The sequence below is a fragment of the Phragmites australis genome, chromosome 9 (assembly GCF_958298935.1).
Source record: "Phragmites australis chromosome 9, lpPhrAust1.1, whole genome shotgun sequence".
NCBI lineage: Eukaryota > Viridiplantae > Streptophyta > Magnoliopsida > Poales > Poaceae > Phragmites > Phragmites australis.
In genome coordinates this window covers 29,406,298-29,422,528 of record NC_084929.1, presented here as the reverse complement: position 1 = coordinate 29,422,528, position 16,231 = coordinate 29,406,298, and the positions used below count along the sequence as shown (strand labels likewise).

Below are 16,231 nucleotides of genomic sequence, written 5' to 3'. Positions count from 1 at the left end.
AGCAAACAATGCTTCATTTCAAATTGCCAACGCAATTTCCTCACATACTCACAGTCCTGTCGTGTCTCAGACATGAACATGAGTTTAGGCCGGTGGGTCTGCACAAGGCAGACCAACTCTTGAACTATCTGAGGCTGCCCAAGACCCCGGCAGTTCTGATTTGTAGTTTCAACCTCTGATGAAGCTTAGGCAGGTTCCCAAAAAAATATTTCTCTTTGATAAAGCTATGCCCACGAACGAACAACTTCAACGACTCTTTAACGAACAAGATATTGCACAGTCCATGTAGAACAACAATGCCATTCTCTTCTAAAAGATTTACCTTGAATCAGTCAGAAACGCTAGAACTGATAGCACTTGGAAGTTTTGAAGTGTGAAATGATGTGCCCATCAAGGTTGAAGCAATTCTAGATCCTCTGATTTCACCTCTTTAAAGTCATAGCGTGACTTTACTCTAAAAGCCATACGATCTATGATCAATGTTTAATATTAAATCTCAATTTTACTGAAGTTCCACGTTTTTCGTTAGTTATGTAATTTTTTATTAGTTATATAATATTACCGTATTTCGGATTGGAGCGAAATCAACTAACTCAAATAGGTAAAAGCAGATGATGCTGATCCGTACGCCACCTGCCTCGGCAGATCTGCCGTCCCTTCTGTTGTTGGGATCCGACGCCAGCGCCAGCAGCCCGTAACATTCGGTTGTCACGGTCACGCCGGCGGCCGGCACAGAGAATCCCCAGCGAAGCAGCTCAAGGACGACGGTGCCCAGGTATGTGGCGGGCCCGCGCGGCAGCCACCGACAATAATGGCGACTCTCCACATCGGACTCCACCCCCAACCTCCCCGACCACCCACCGCATCGGCACGCGACAGCAACCTCCGCCCTGCCCCTATCCAGCCCGAGGCCGACGGCTGGGCCCGCGTCCTAGGGGCGGCGGGTCCCGGCCGACAGAGGGACGCGCCCTAGAAGAGTTGTTGCGCGGGCGCCGGGGGCGCCGGCCATTGGATCCCGTGTCGCCGTCTCGCTTATTCTCGCTGTCTCAGTGTCTCTCTCGGTGTCGCTGCGTCCATCGCTTGCGTCGCAAGCTTCAAATGGCAGCGGCGGCACGGGCTGAGCGGCCGCGAGCTTGACCCGGACGCGCGTGAGCTTGCACCCGGCCATGTCGGCGCCTGGCGCGGAGGGGGTCATGGCGGGCCTCCCCGCCGAGCACGGCCTCGCGCGCGCAGCCTCCTCCGCCTTCGAGGACGCCGACTTCTCCTCCAGTTTCGATGGCCCTCAGCTCCCGCCGCTGCGGCTGCGCGCCTCGTACAGCGGCGGCGCGCTCGCGAGCCCTGGCTCCAGCTCCTCCTCCGACACCTTCGTCAGCATGCGCTCCACGCCCTCAGGTACCGAGTGCTTGCGAGAGTGATTTTTTTTTTCAACATTGCGTGCAACCCTCCTCGACGCCGCTCCCCAATCTCGATCCCTGTCGTGATCAGAAGATGCTTGCTCTAAATTTGTGTACTTCTGATCCTAATTTTTGTTGTTTTGTTTTGCTTGGTTTGGTTGCTCCTTATGGGGATCAGGAATGTTGAATCGGTGCGGGCTGTGGTCGCCTCCTCGCTCGCCGTCGGAGGCGTCGTCATCGGAGATGGAGTTCGGCACGGCGCGCGAGTACGACACCACTGACGTCTTCTTCCGTGATAACTGGCTCTACGACGACCTCCTGTTCCACGGCAAGCCGGGGAGCGACGGTGGCAAAGGGGAGGACAAGTTCATTGTTGGTCTTGAGGTCATCTCGCGGCGTAGTGAGATGCGGGAGCTTGGCGATGGCGGCGGCCGCCGGCACGTGCATAGAGACGGCAATGCTGACTCTGATGGGTGCGCAGAGGTAAATACGTGCTCGTCACCGCCCTGCAATTGCTGCTACGGGGAAAGGAAGAATGATGAGGAGTTGGTGAGAAATTCTTGCTCCGCGGTTTATGGGAGGTATCATATCGTGGACGACCAGACGGAGTTGCTGGATGAGTGCGTTGCAGAAGCGTTCCGGTTCAGGTTGACCGAGGATGGCGATGCCGAGCTCAAGGGCGATCAGTTAATTGATCCCAAGAAAGGAGAGGACGCTGGGTTGGACCTTAGTGCTTTGGAGAAGGAGCTTCAAATGCTTAGTCCGTTTTTGGCTGATGTAAATACTCTTGAGAGTAAGTAGTTCTGGCCCCTTTCCTTTTGTTCAGTTTCATTTCTTTCATTTCTCAAAATCCTCAACAAATTACCTCTCTCTTTTAAGAGACTGGATTATGTACTAGTTCCTGGCTGCCATTTGGCTTCACATGAATGCACTTCCTCACGATATTCAAGTAAATCGGGCCTTAAAATATTTTAGCATCTAGTTCTGGGTTTATGATGTTTTTTTTGAATTTAGAATCACAAGTAAAATCCCACACCAATAGGTATAATCGCAACAAAGCAAGCTTGACTCTCGTTCCACATGTCTGATGCAATTTTGCTTCTTAGCCCAGATTTGTATGCCTTTGTAATCCCGAAATTTATTGTTAATTTATCCAACCCCAAGGGATTTTTTTGCTAGACTAGTAGAATTCATTATAACTGTAGTTATCTTTTGCAGACCCTGGGCTTGAACATGACTTCAGAGGCAATGAGAAACTAGATATTTGCATGGTAATGAATGAGGAAATTTCTGATGGCGAAGAATTTCTAAAAGATAGCTACAGTGTAAATCCTTTTTCTGAGAGTGGTGGTCCTGAAGATGTTTATAGAGTGGAAGAATTAGGGGCAGCAGACACAGATGTTCAAAACTCTACCGCTCGTAAATTTCAGGAAGACCTGAAAATTTATCCTGCAGTCTCTAAGTTTCATCAAGAGTATGAAGTATTTGAATTGAAAGTTTTCCACCGGAAAAACAGGTCCATCATCAGATACTTATCTTTTTTTTCTGCTGCCAAATAATTCTGGGAATATTGTATGCTCATGCGATAGGCGTCCACTGCAGGACTGGCTTTGAGGAAAACAAGGAGTTCCCTATTGTCATTAATTCAGTTGTAGCTGGAAGATATCGTGTCACTGAGTATCTTGGCTCTGCTGCATTCAGCAAGGTTGTACGGGCACACGATCTTCGTGCTGGAGTTGATGTATGCCTTAAAATAATAATAAATGACAAGGATTTCTTCGACCAAAGCTTGGATGAAATAAAGCTCCTTAAGTTTGTCAATAAATATGATCCCGAAGATGAGCATCATATACTGCGTCTCTATGATTATTTCTACTATCAGGTGTGTGATGTAGAGATACAGTGAACTAGACCTTTTCCTTTACTTTTACACCATATAGTTCAATAAACAGTCATATTGCTCGTAAAAATAGTCATCCATTCCAAGTCCTAAGGATTCATTTAAGATACAAGCCTTTTCTTCTTCTTGATGTATACTTCAATAATTTCCTGTTTGATATTTATCCAAGCATATTTTTGAACTTGCAAACTTCTGACAGTGAAAAAAATCAACAGGAACATCTCTTCATTGTAACTGAATTACTACGCGCGAATCTGTATGAATTTCAGAAATATAACCAGGAATCTGGGGATGAGGTGTACTTTTCATTGCCCAGAATACAGGTATATCTGACTGTTCTTTCCTTTGTTTTTTTCTTTTTTTCCAGAGAGTAGGTGTGACTGTTTTCTTACCAAATCGCTCTCTAGTCTCTATAACTGTCACGTGCATCAGCTAATTCTATGAATTCTCTGATCATTAAAATTCATACCATCATGCAAAAGCATTTACAGCTGGCCTTAGCCTTACAATACCCTATATCTGTAAAAGCAAGCTTTCTTTATTTTGTTGGTCCTTGTTGACCATTTTCCTCCCTGAGTACATTTTCTAGAAGGTTGGAATAAATACTTTGAGCATGAATAAATTTTATTAAGTGGAAACGAAAGAAGTTCCACTGAAATACAAGGCCTTTTGTGTTGTTTTCAGGCTATAGCTCGACAATGCTTGGAGGCTTTGGTGTATTTGCAGCATTTAAATATAGTTCATTGTGACCTGAAACCAGAGAATATCCTTCTTAAGAGCTATAGCAGAAGTGAAATTAAGGTTATTGATCTTGGAAGCAGCTGCTTCTTGTCAGACAACTTAACCTTATATGTTCAATCACGTTCTTACCGAGCTCCTGAGGTCATCCTGGGTTTGCCATATGATCAGAAAATTGACGTTTGGTCTCTTGGCTGCATCTTGGCTGAACTGTACACTGGTGAAGTAAGTTTTCATCTTGACTTCCTAGTCTCTATTCTCTATTTTTTTTAGTATTATATTAAATTCTCAAGATACGTTGACATTTTATATGCAGTTAAAGCCAATTGAAAGAAAAGAAATGACAAGGTTTTGTTGAAAGTTAAATTCTTCCATGTCTTCTGTGCTTATCCTGCAATTGTTGGCGTTCTCATTGTGCCTACTGCTTCATCTTGTTTAGTGACTCTCTTGATCGCTTCATCCTGAGAAGGCCAATATACCGGAACTCTATAGGCTCTTGACATGTTGGGTACAACCTTCTTTATGGTCCCAAGGCTGGTGTTGACACTAAAAAACTGTAGATAAAAATTAGAAGAGTGATATCAAAATCTTATGACTAAACATCTGCAATATACTTGCAATTTAAGAATGCATATACTGGGGATTGGGGAAACACGTGATATCGTTTCTGTTGATTTGGTCTGAACTGAGGATAATGTGTCTGCTCAAATTATCAGTATTCAAACAAATTACTATGCTGCCCTGTTTCTGAAAGAAGTCATATATGTGATTGCGACCCCTTTGACATGTCACAGGTGCTCTTTCCTAATGAATCTCTACCAATTATTCTTGGTCGTATGATCGGGACAATTGGTCCAATTGACACCGAAATGCTTGCATTGGGACAGGAGACCCAGAAGTATTTCACAGATGACTATGACCTTTTCCACAAGAACAAGGTACATATGCTTATTTCGTTTTTACTTTTTTCAATTATGTACTGGACCTGTTATATAAACTGAAAACTTACAACCAACCTGAGCAAAATGAAGTAAATCAATCTAAGACATTTAAGAACACCGACAATTAATTAGTTGTTCTTTAATTATATTTGTATCTGAACCAGAAATTAGTGGATTTTACACAAGATTATCAACCTGATTTTGTTTACATATGAGATGTAGTTCGAAAGGAAACCGGTAATTAGTGGATTGTATGCAATAATTTGTTTGTTATCACTGTGAAGATCTTTGGCATAAGAAGTTTAATTGTTTGTTACTCACACAATTGTCATTCAGCACAGGATATTTATTTCTCTTATTCCATTCCCATTTCCAAACCAGGAGACAGATCAGTTGGAGTATTTGATCCCCGAGAAATCATCTTTGCGGCATCAATTGCAATGTCCTGACAAGAAGTTTGTTGATTTTCTGTCTTACCTGCTTCAAATAAATCCCAGAAAGAGACCAACGGCCAGTGAAGCGTTGCAGCACCGATGGCTTTCGTTCGCATATCGTTGAGCTGCCAATCAAGCTCTTTCCTGATTTCCTCACAAGCAGGGGAGCACTTTCTGAAGTTCCCTAGCTCATGAATATACATTTTCTTTTGCAGCAGGATTTGGTTTCGTTTTTTTTTTCTAGGTCAATCCTTGGCATAGAAACCCTGTTTCCATCGTGAATACACACTAGTTCGTGCATGTAAATACGAGAGAAAAAAATCCCTATTGTATCCGTACAGCTGTCATGTACTCCGATGTTATTGAACCAATTCATCACATAGCAAATCAAGTTGTTATGCTTTAGTAGTCCTGGATTTATCTGTGATTTTTTCCACCTGTGTTCTTGTGTTAACTGAATTCGTGGTTTACTCAACCTATGATGCAGTTCATCTAATTCATCAAATAGTCAACCAAATTATTGTGTTCGGGTCCAAAAATAATAGGATCATCATTTACATGCTGCATTCCAAGCTCCGCTAAAATCACATGGTGACAAATTGCAAAGGTGTAGGGTATGTTTGGTTCATGTCCCTCGTGAGCCTTATCAAATCTTGGCATTACCAAAACATGGGCAATGCCAAATCATGAGAAAAAATGATGTTTGGCTTAGAGTCTGTCAATTTGATTGAAAATGATTTTGGTTTGTAGTCTTACCAAAATGTATTGTGGTTGTTTATATGATATTTGGGACCCACGTGTTATCTAATTTGTTTAATCTAAATATATTCAAGTCAGATCTTATTTTGTAAATTTAATTGTAAGGAATACAATAGTGTTAACGGATCATAATTTGAATATACCATTTAAGGGATATTATTGTTTGAAAATCGTTAATCATATAGTTTTGGAAAATGTGCAGATGTACCGCTGCTGTCACCTTAGAGCAGCTCCAGTGTATGGGAAAAACGAACCGTAGTTCGGGGAAAGCGAACCAAATACATTGGAGCAGTCAAACTGTGAGTGTCAGAAAGTAAAATCGGACTCCAAATATGGTTTGACTCTTGCCGAATAAAAAAATATTTCCTGCACATGGCCTGTAGGACCGGGCGGACAGAAGGAACGGGCGGAGTCTTCAGCGTAGCCGCACGAAGGAGGAAAGAGAGAGAATAAAATATTTTTTACTTGCCTATAGGACCCGCTCACACGGGAGGAAAAGAACCGTGTACAAGTGAACCGAACGTTACCCCTTCGATTCGACGATACACTGGAGCTGCTCTTAGCAACAGAGTGCATGCATGAGCGCTAGCAGGAGCAGGACTACCAAATTTTGGCAGCCGATTCGCTCGCCCGCAAGTTGCCTGCGCTCTCACGTTCATTGTGCATTGGCATGCCAGATTTTTTCGAGCGTGCCAAAAGATGCCATCTAACCAAACGCCGGGCAAATACTGCAGGCGTGCCAAAGTTTGGTATGGTTTCTAACGGCCACAAACCAAACAACCCCGTAATAAACATGTGATGCTTATCGTGAGTTACTTTGACTGTAGAGATTTAAAATATTATACAGCCATAAATCTCTATTATATATAATAAGAATTGATCTTACGTGTACTCTCGCATCTCTCATTTCCCCACCTATCTAATAAAAAATCAAAAGTAAAACCATCCAAGAAAACACAAGAAAAATCAGGCCATCCAAGCCCGCCACCCATCCTCATCACATGCATGAACCACTCCCAAAATCGTTGCCTGGCACAACACCCAACCACTGCCAGCCCCACCCCCGGCTCCCCCCACCCACCCCTGTGCCCCCTGTCGTGGGCCCATAGAGGTTAGCCCGTTGCCAGCACTGCCGAAAGCCCCAACCGCCGCTTCAGCACGGGCAAGCACCACCACCACTAGAGAAGCAACGCCCAAAAACTAGTAAATTCAATTCAACCTTTTGATGTGTCCTTATGTTTTCCTTTGAAGTATGAGCTGTGAGAAAGTGAGAACCGCATGATTCAGTGCAACTGTAGTGTGAAATGTGTTTGGATTGCATTGGATGAGCGGTTGGGTTCGTTGCCACATGGATTTCTTGGAGGGCTATGAGACTACACCAAAGCAGCATCACTTTTTTGGTATAATGCAAACAAAGGATACAAAGATCATGGATAGGAGCCCGGTACGTTGTAATAATATTTCCTTAATCTTGCCAGTTGTTTTTGGTTTAGTTAATGTGGAACAATAATTAGTAAAATAACAACAAATACAATAGGAGTGTCATTGTAGCTCTCTTGATTTGTGGACTCGGAGGATTTTTGCTGGCTCCTTTTAGGAGTGATCTTTATATTTTTTAAATTAATAATCTCTCAACATACTTTTTAGTTTAATGTAACTTTTTAGTTTTTGCACTACATATTTGTAAGAAAATTTGAGCTCATATATTGAGAACCATGGTGACATGGTACTTAATAACTCAACTGAATGTTTTCAGCGCACTAGCTGTGAATGCTTTAAATCCGTTGCAACGCATATGACAACAAAGCTATGATTGTTGCATCTCAGTCCGCTGCATGGATGAGTTAAATAGTTGATCATCTCTACCATCGTTACCACTAAGCAATGGCATTTTTCTCAATTTGAAATTTAGTCAGGTTTCAGAGCTATTTTCTGGTTGATTAGTGAAATCTATGGTCTAACATGCTGGGTATTTTTTATGGGGGGGGAATCTTCCTTTTAGTATTATGCCAAACTGCTATTGTTTCTTCGCATGAAACCAAAGATGAAAAAAGATGGTCCAGTGATTGTGATTTGTAAAGGAACACAAAAATTATTCTGTTGATGTTTATCGATACAACTAAGAACCGTTATTTGGCGATCGGACTTTCACTAAGAACATTGTATATTAGAGATGTTCTTATATATAGATGTCTCTAGGATGTTATTGTGAATATGTTATTTTTGTTATATTATGTTAGACAAGAAATCAAGAGTCATGATATTATTCTAATGTTTAATTTTAGACATCTTAGAGCACTATTGCTCTATGAATTAAGTATGATCTTTAGCATGCTGTTTTGTTTTTTTCGTGTGGGAAGTAAAACAATATTGTATGTGTGTGAGATTTTAGGAACCATTGCAACATAGTGTAGTGGTGTAAGATTTGAAAACCGTTATAACGCACGGGCATTGTACTAGTATGTATCTATACATCGGTATATAATTAGTGTAAAAACTTGATCAAACTTTTTTTCCTCAGAAGAGAGAGCTTTATAAGGAACAGGGTTGTTACAACTAGACTCCACACGACCCCTGACTCAGACCTGACTATATTTTTGAACATATTATAAACTGACACAACTGACTATGACTCTGCTAACTCACTCACACATGAAGGAGCATTCAATCTCCAAACTGCACAACTATTGTTCCTCCTAGAAAAGTGCGCTAGATCATGCACGATCCTATTACACCCTCTCTTTAATGGTACCTCTCCAAATCGTACGGTCTTCAGGAGACCAAAAATGTGCTGGACGGGAGCTCGAGCCCCCGCCGCCTCAACTCGCTCCGTACAGTCTTACCAACCTGCTCCATGCACGTTCCTCAAATTACACCCTCTTGAGTCCTGACCTTTACTAAACATCAGGAAGAAGATGCAAGGCCGCTCTGATTTCCCCGACAAGAAAGCTCGAGCTCGACCTGTTCTCGACTTGGGATTGCACGGTATCAATGAACACCGACAAGTCCGACTCCAGCATCGCCGGCTGGCACACCCATTCCGACGCCAAACGCACACCATCCAGACAGGCCTCTGCCACTGCTTCCACTGCCGATGCGCAGTTCCTCAGCAGACGCCATGCTGATTGATAGCTTCACATGCCCCATATGATCACGAATAATGACTCCGGCGCTTACCTCTCCTGATTGTTCCTGAAAAGCGGCATCCTGCCCTAAGGTGGAGGTTCCCACTTCTGAACCGTAGCTGACTGTCCCATAGTTCCACCAGAAGCATGTTTGATTTGGGACACAGCCTCTCCCATCTTCCCCTTGCCTTTCACATATGGCTCCCCGGTCCATGGTTTTGTCGGATATTGCAAAATGTTTGACGGTAGTTCTAAAGAAAGTGGACAGAACCAATGATGGTGCTTTTTCCTCTTGCATGCACAATGTCATTCCTCAGGTGCCACTGACAGATCTAGAATAGTAGATAAAGATGATCCAACTTAACACAATTTAACATATCAACCGTATTACAGTACCGAAGCTACAGTAAAAATCAAGAACTTTTGCAAATCTTAGGGTGATCTATAGCCCACCATGCCACCGTGCTAGATACGCCAATGTCAAGTGCCATGATCGCCACAGAAGTAGCAAGATACGAGCACTTACTTCATTCGAAACCAAGCCACAAGAAGCCAATCCGGGCGTTCATAGCAAACTCCTGCTCGGAAGGGAGATCCCAAACTTTGTAGACCTTTACCACCTCATAAACCCGTAAAAGTATTTGTGACATTATATGAACTGTGACTGACAAAAAAAAAAGGTGCTATACAATGATAAATTAAGATTCACATCCCAAATAAAGATCTATCAGTGTGCTAAATTACAATTCATTTTCTCTCTTTCGCTCCCTCCAAACATTGTTATTCCGTGCTGAACAAGGTCTTCATGTATCAAAGCAAAGGGTAGTTACTGAGTACAGACTGTACAAGTGTTCTCCCAAGTTGCGTAGCTGGCTTTGAGCCTTCACCCAATAATCCAATATGTTTGTGGCAATACCTAAACTGCCTGATCAATTTGTGGGATTCCTTGTCTTTGGAACCACTCTGGCATGTGAAACGTTTCATACAATGCAGGCCTAACATCCTTTTGCAGAGAAAGGTGCTTGAGAAGTGGAAATATCACTCCCATGAGCTAAAATGCCAGAACACATCAACGGATCAGTAACACTAGTGATTCTAAGTGCAGAGCCAAAGACTTATTTATGTACAACGTCAGTTTACCTGATCATCAACAGGTTGTCCAGCTGAAAATGTAATACAGGGTATTCCATTCAATGGCTGCAGTAAGAAACTGTATGGGTTGTTATCAACAAGGACGATTCTGCAGAAATCTTTGGACAAACAAGAGAGATCTTTTACATGCTCTCTGTATTCCCTGAAATTGTGAACATACAGTTCAGAAAGACTGAACCAGCTCAGCTAATGCAGCAGAAGACTTAATATATCAGTGAATAAGTACTTTGTCCCATCGACTGGTATGAAAAAGCCAAGAGTGCACGAACAAATTACAATCAGCATGATACAAGGGTTAATAGAACCATCAGTACTAAAATCAGATTCGCAGTTCACATAAAGTGGATACGAATAAGAGAACATAAGGTAGTGAAGTCACCAGCAAATCAAAAGAAAAGCCAAATTCCCATCAGCATGAACGGAGTGGTGTCAAGCTATGGTGCAGAAGCACTTGTGAGATGTAAATTTCTACTCAAAACTTAGCCTCCAACTGAAATCAGTTGAGGTCACGTTTCATTATTTTAGTGAGCAAGACAGTGATAACTATAATGTTAAATCTCAAGAACAAAACAGCCGATTACTAACAGCTTATGGAAATGCTAATGAAAACTTACGTAGTAACAGTTGATGGCCGATAGAGGCGGTGACTGAATCTATTGAAAGCATCTATCCTGTCAACTAGAGGCTTTGCATAACCTGGGTAAGAGCATAGATCAGTGAGGGGAGGTCAAATCAGCTAGATTCTTTTGGTAGAACAATATAAATACTTCAGGAGAACAAACCTTCCAAACCAGCTGTAAAGAGAACAAGATCAGCAAATTCACTAGTTCGCTGCAAAAACTCATGCAAGCCCGGACGCTCAAAGACAGTTACACGATTTACCCTCTGCCTTCCTTCAGCATCCTTTACACCACCAAGCATAACTTCCCGTAAATACCTTTCTAAAGTGCAAACAGCAATTGATAAGCAACTGGCACAAGGTTGCTGCTTACTTGCCTTATCAGACGATATGCACTCCATGTCAAAGCAATGCAATCCTGCTTCAACAGCCTGCGTGCGCAGAGAAGCAGGAAGGCCCGACGAGTCGTAAGCGCAAACTAAAGTCTCATCCAAGTCGAGCACCACCTATGGATTATGCAGGTAAAGAAAATCATTCAAGCAAACTTGATAAGTGATAACTAAAACAGTACATAGATAACGAGAATTGTTGCCTAAAACGCTGTTTAAGATAAAAACTAATCCTAATCGGTTAGCCCTTCAAGCTTCGATCATACCACCCACCAGGCGACAACAACACAAAATTAAATTAGCTCAAAGCCATGTGGAACGATGACAACATCTCACTGTTTACCACTCGACTCCAGAAGAAGCTGCCCTGCAGCCACGCACTAGTCCAGTTACAGAAACACACCCATTTAATCCGCAATTAATTACTTATAACCCCATAAAGCCAAGCGATCGTTCACCTCCCCAAGCTCCCAAAGGCACCGTCCTTTCGCGGGCCCAACAGGCCAACGCATGGGTCCGTACCGTGAGCCGCCGGAGTGGCGGAGGCGACGCGTCGGCGGGGGCCTCGGAGGGGACCTGCACGAAGGCCACCTCCGGCGACGGCTGCGGCTGGGCGGCGGCGGCGAGGAGCGGGTGGCTGAGGCCGAGGAAGGAGAGCGACTGCGCCCAGGAAGAGGGCCTGCCGCGCATGATCTGGAGCAGGATCTGGAAGAGGCAGCCCAGCCACCCCGCCGCCACCCGCCATGCGGCCTGCCCCCGCTGCTGCACCTGCACCTGCGTCACCTCCGCCGCCGCCGACATCTCCGTGGAGGCAGAGACTAACTGGGAGGAAGCAATCATAGAGTCGGAGGGAGGCGGTGGTCGGTCTCTCCTTGTGTGGTGGTGTGGAGCAGCTTGCCTTCGTGGAACGGTCAAATACGTTTTTTCAAGATAATGGAAATTTGTGATGCGCTTGGTTGTTCGGATTTTTCTCAGCTAGCCTGATGATATCTACAATTTTATAAAAAATGTATTTAGTTATTTATATTGACTGTTTTAATTTAATTTAACGGATATAAATATATAATCTTATTTTGGTCAAAAAGTGAAGCTCGATTTGACTTTTACTCCACAACTCCTCTATATTCACTCATACAGATATGTTTACGTATTAATATTACAAAATCATTTTTATACAAATAATCGATCACAACTTAACTAACCGTCTATATGATATCAGATTTAGTCAACCAAATAGAAACTCAACTCAGCCTATTTAGATATATACAACCAACCAAATATTTTTTCTTTTAACAAATATAATTCTACTCAACTTATTTCCCTTCCACGTACTTATACGATACAATTTTATAAAACCTAATCCAGAAACCAAACACACTCTTTATTTTTAGCCTCTGTACCACGTGTTGTACATGATCTAATTCATTATTACAATATACTGCGGCCAACAAACATCAAGAAATTAAAAAAACTGAAATTAAAACCACTATATAAATATTGCATCATCAAACATAACCAAATATGTTAATAATTCGTTATTCATTCTTAACCCTCGGCGGAACGGTGAAATCTGTGACAGCTGCCAAGGTAAACCGATAAAATACTACCTCTTGTCAAAGCAGGTGTGGTTCAAGAATACTTTAGTCAAACTTTTAAAGTTAATTTTTACCATTGTCACACATAAAAGCATTAAAATTTGTCATGTAAAAACGATGTCAATAGATTCATCATTAAAAGTTCTTCTATATCACTATATTTATCATTTTTTATAACATATGCTTAGGAGAAGGAACGATAAAAAAAAAAAATCAAGTTTTTTAAATAATATTATTTATTAGAAAATTGTAAAAATAATAGTCAAATTCATAAATTGCAAGAATAGGTACATGTCAGTACGCGGAATAATGACAATGTACATATCAGTACTTTGAATAACGATAGCTTACGTGACGCTGGGTCCAGGAACCTGTCGATAAATGAAACTGGACTTCCAGCAATAGCAGCAATGTGCGAAATATCAACAGGTCATGGGCTCGCTAAACAGGGGTGCAACATAGGTTTTGCGTAGAGCGTAGTTGTCTATCGGTGATTTCTCTCCCACGCGCGATCATACACATCGGGCGGTGACGAGCGGCGATGGTGAGCGGCGACGACGAGCGGGCGGCGCGGGGTGGTAACGTGCAGCGTGAGGCGTGCGGCGGGCAGCGGCGGTCAGTGGGCGAACGACGAGCAAAGCGACGCTGGTATGTTTTTTCTTTTTTTTAAATAGTTAGAAATTTAAAAGTAGTTAGGAAGTAGATATAGTTAGAAAAATTAGGAGTAGCTAAAAAATTAAGAGTAGTAGAAAAACCATAGGTGATTTAGGAAAAATAGTAGAAAATAGTTAGAAATTAAGAATAGTTAGAAATATTAGAAAATTAGTAGAAAATTATCTAGAAAAATTAGGAGTACTTATGAAAACTATAGGAAAATAGTTAGAGAATATTAGAGAAATATCGAGTAGAGTAGACAATTTAGAAAAATAAGAATATGAAATATAGAATGGAGTAAGTATGGTTCGGAAATTAGTTAAAGGTAGAAAATATAGTATAGTTAAATAGAAAATGTAGAATAGTTACAAAAGTTTAAATATTTTGGTATTGTAGAGTTAAATAGGTTATTTAATATGATTTTGAAATTGGGTATTATTAGACGTGCATATTTTTCGTCGATGTAGGAATTTTACATTTGAATTGTTGTGGATTTCGCATAATTGTATTTAGAATGGAAGGGAGAAAATGTGATTCATTTAAAATTTAGAGTAAAAATATTTAGATACGTGTAGAATGGATCAGGTAGCATAGAGCATACGTAGTTAGGAATTTTGTAATAGTTAGACAATCTATATTTGTTTGAAGTCGAATTGTTATGAATATGTAGTATAAATATTTCATAGTTGTAGGATATTTAGAATAGAAATGAAGTAATTTTTTTATAGCAATACATTTAGAATGGTATAGTATGAACTAAAAGAGTACATTAGCAGTGATATTTGATGGTTATGTAGAATAAAAGTGATGAGGTTGAATAGATTTTGTGGTCGTAGCTGTTGTATGTTGATTACAGTTATTTAACCTGACAGAGTATAGTATGGTTGTTGAATCAGGTATATCGAACATAGTGGGGTTCAGAGTTTTTTACGGCCCTAGATATATCATGCATTTTGACAGTAGGGTGGATCTCAGTAACTTCCATTATGTGGACACAAAATTGCATAGTTTAGGAGAGATTCGGTGGTCCCAAGTGTTAGGTTAGCTGTATAATCCGCTATAACTTAGTTCAGTATATCAGCGGTTGACGATGAAGGTTCTGATTCCTAGACGTCGAGAAACTGGCTGGTAGTGGGAGCTCTTGGAGGTTACATGTTTGAAGCAATGGCAGCAATTTGTGTCACGGGGGTTGAGATAAGGTTTTTCCACTGTATCCTTGTAGAAGCGAGCGATGTTGGGTCCACAGAAGCCGGACCTAGCACTATAGAAGTTGTTGGTAAAAATATTGTCTATGATGAGGTGCAGGAGAGTGTGGTTCCGTAGGTACCCCTACAGACTAGTACATCGGTTAAGCTACATACTGCTAGAGAAAAACGTAACAACGAGGAAGAAAATTAGGTCATGATGCGTGCTAATCAAGGAAAGCGGGACGATGCACTAATGGACCAGATGGAGGCAGATAACGACAAGTTCTGCACATTTGTGGACTTAGGTGCAAGTATCCTGGAAGAATGGACAAATTTTGCTTTAAAGAAGTTGACGGTGAACGATGGACACGAGTCAGCATGATAGTATGATATCATGGTGACCAAAGGCTAGATGTTTCATGACAAGGTACATCTACAGTATGCAGTGAAGAGATGGTGTTTCTCGGAGGTGAGGGAGTTCAAAGTGGTAATATCTAATCCTCAGACATACAACGTAAAATGTTTAGCTGAAGGTTGTACTTGGCGAGTTTATGAATTCTTGCCGATGTGTGACACGGTATGGTTAGCGTCTATTGTTGATCCACATAATTGCAACTTAAGTTGACTTCTGCGCATAGGAACTTGAGCGTTGATTATATTGCAAATGTGATATACCCAGAGATTGTGAAGAATACTAGTATGTCTCTATTTGAAGTTATGCATGCTATCAACAATAGATTTGGGTATGAGATTTCATATGACATGGCATGAAGAGCGAAACAGAAGGTGTTAGAGAAGAGGTTTGACACATATAATAACTCATATCACAACTTACCTTCACTGCTAAAGGTTATTCAGGGTAGGAGCCCGAGCACCTGCATTGCTACTCATGATTTTATCAATCATGATGGAGATCGAGTCCTTCAGTGGGCATTCTACTCGTTCGGCTGTATGATCTAGACATTTCAACATTGCCACTCGGTGATGTGCGTGGACAGGACATTCCTCATAGGCAAATACAGGGGGCAGATACTCACAGCTATCGAGGTTGATGGTGAGAACTAGGTTGTGCCTTTGGCTTTTACATTCATCGAACGCGAGTCTACGGATAGTTGGATGTGGTTCTTGCAGTGGGTTAAGAGGGGTGTTATTGGTAACAGACATAACATGTGTGTACTCCACGATCATCATGCAGGCTTGTTGAATGCTATCAACACATTACAGAGTGGTGTGGGTGAGGTATTACCGTTGCCAGATTTGCATAGACGTTGGTGCATGTGGCATCTCGCAGTGAACTTCTACAGACAATTTAGAAGCAAGAGGTTGATGGATCTATTTAAGAAG

At 41.8% G+C, this 16,231-nt stretch overlaps 2 protein-coding genes across 6 annotated transcripts; one reads left to right on the top strand and one right to left on the bottom strand.

The window, feature by feature from the left end:
- Positions 1 to 1,003: 1,003 nt before the first annotated feature.
- LOC133929053 (uncharacterized) lies at positions 1,004 to 5,810 on the top strand. 4 transcript variants are annotated; one of them, XM_062375641.1, is made up of 8 exons: positions 1,004 to 1,392; positions 1,573 to 2,187; positions 2,613 to 2,910; positions 2,997 to 3,276; positions 3,510 to 3,617; positions 3,979 to 4,257; positions 4,827 to 4,970; positions 5,315 to 5,810. In XM_062375641.1, the coding sequence occupies exons 1-8, from the start codon at positions 1,167 to 1,169 to the stop codon at positions 5,420 to 5,422; spliced, it is 2,058 nt and encodes a 685-aa protein (XP_062231625.1). In that variant the 5' UTR covers positions 1,004 to 1,166; the 3' UTR covers positions 5,423 to 5,810. The 4 variants fall into 4 exon arrangements, with proteins under 4 accessions (XP_062231625.1, XP_062231623.1, XP_062231626.1 ...); XM_062375639.1 differs by having other exon boundaries at positions 5,310 to 5,810; XM_062375640.1 differs by having other exon boundaries at positions 1,006 to 1,392; positions 5,355 to 5,810.
- A 4,107-nt stretch (positions 5,811 to 9,917) lies between these two features.
- LOC133929056 (uncharacterized) lies at positions 9,918 to 12,359 on the bottom strand. 2 transcript variants are annotated; one of them, XM_062375645.1, is made up of 6 exons: positions 11,974 to 12,357; positions 11,440 to 11,568; positions 11,226 to 11,346; positions 11,058 to 11,139; positions 10,432 to 10,585; positions 9,918 to 10,342 (listed from the first exon to the last, which is right to left on the bottom strand). In XM_062375645.1, exons 1-6 carry the CDS (start codon positions 12,289 to 12,291, stop codon positions 10,208 to 10,210), a joined length of 939 nt encoding a protein of 312 aa, XP_062231629.1. In that variant the 5' UTR covers positions 12,292 to 12,357; the 3' UTR covers positions 9,918 to 10,207. The 2 variants fall into 2 exon arrangements, with proteins under 2 accessions (XP_062231629.1, XP_062231628.1); XM_062375644.1 differs by having other exon boundaries at positions 11,226 to 11,568; positions 11,974 to 12,359.
- Positions 12,360 to 16,231: the final 3,872 nt, after the last annotated feature.

Coding starts and splice junctions, on each gene's coding strand:
- LOC133929056 (XM_062375644.1), bottom strand. CDS start 12,291: ATGATTGCTTCCTCCCAGTTAGTCTCTGCCTCCACGGAGATGTCGGCG. Junction 11,569..11,973: donor CGCCACTCCGGCGGCTCACG/GTACGGACCCAT, acceptor CATAATCCATAG/GTGGTGCTCGACTTGGATGA. Junction 11,140..11,225: donor CTTTACAGCTGGTTTGGAAG/GTTTGTTCTCCT, acceptor GCTCTTACCCAG/GTTATGCAAAGCCTCTAGTT.
- LOC133929053 (XM_062375639.1), top strand. CDS start 1,167: ATGTCGGCGCCTGGCGCGGAGGGGGTCATGGCGGGCCTCCCCGCCGAG. Junction 1,393..1,572: donor CATGCGCTCCACGCCCTCAG/GTACCGAGTGCT, acceptor TATGGGGATCAG/GAATGTTGAATCGGTGCGGG. Junction 2,911..2,996: donor GTTTTCCACCGGAAAAACAG/GTCCATCATCAG, acceptor CGTCCACTGCAG/GACTGGCTTTGAGGAAAACA.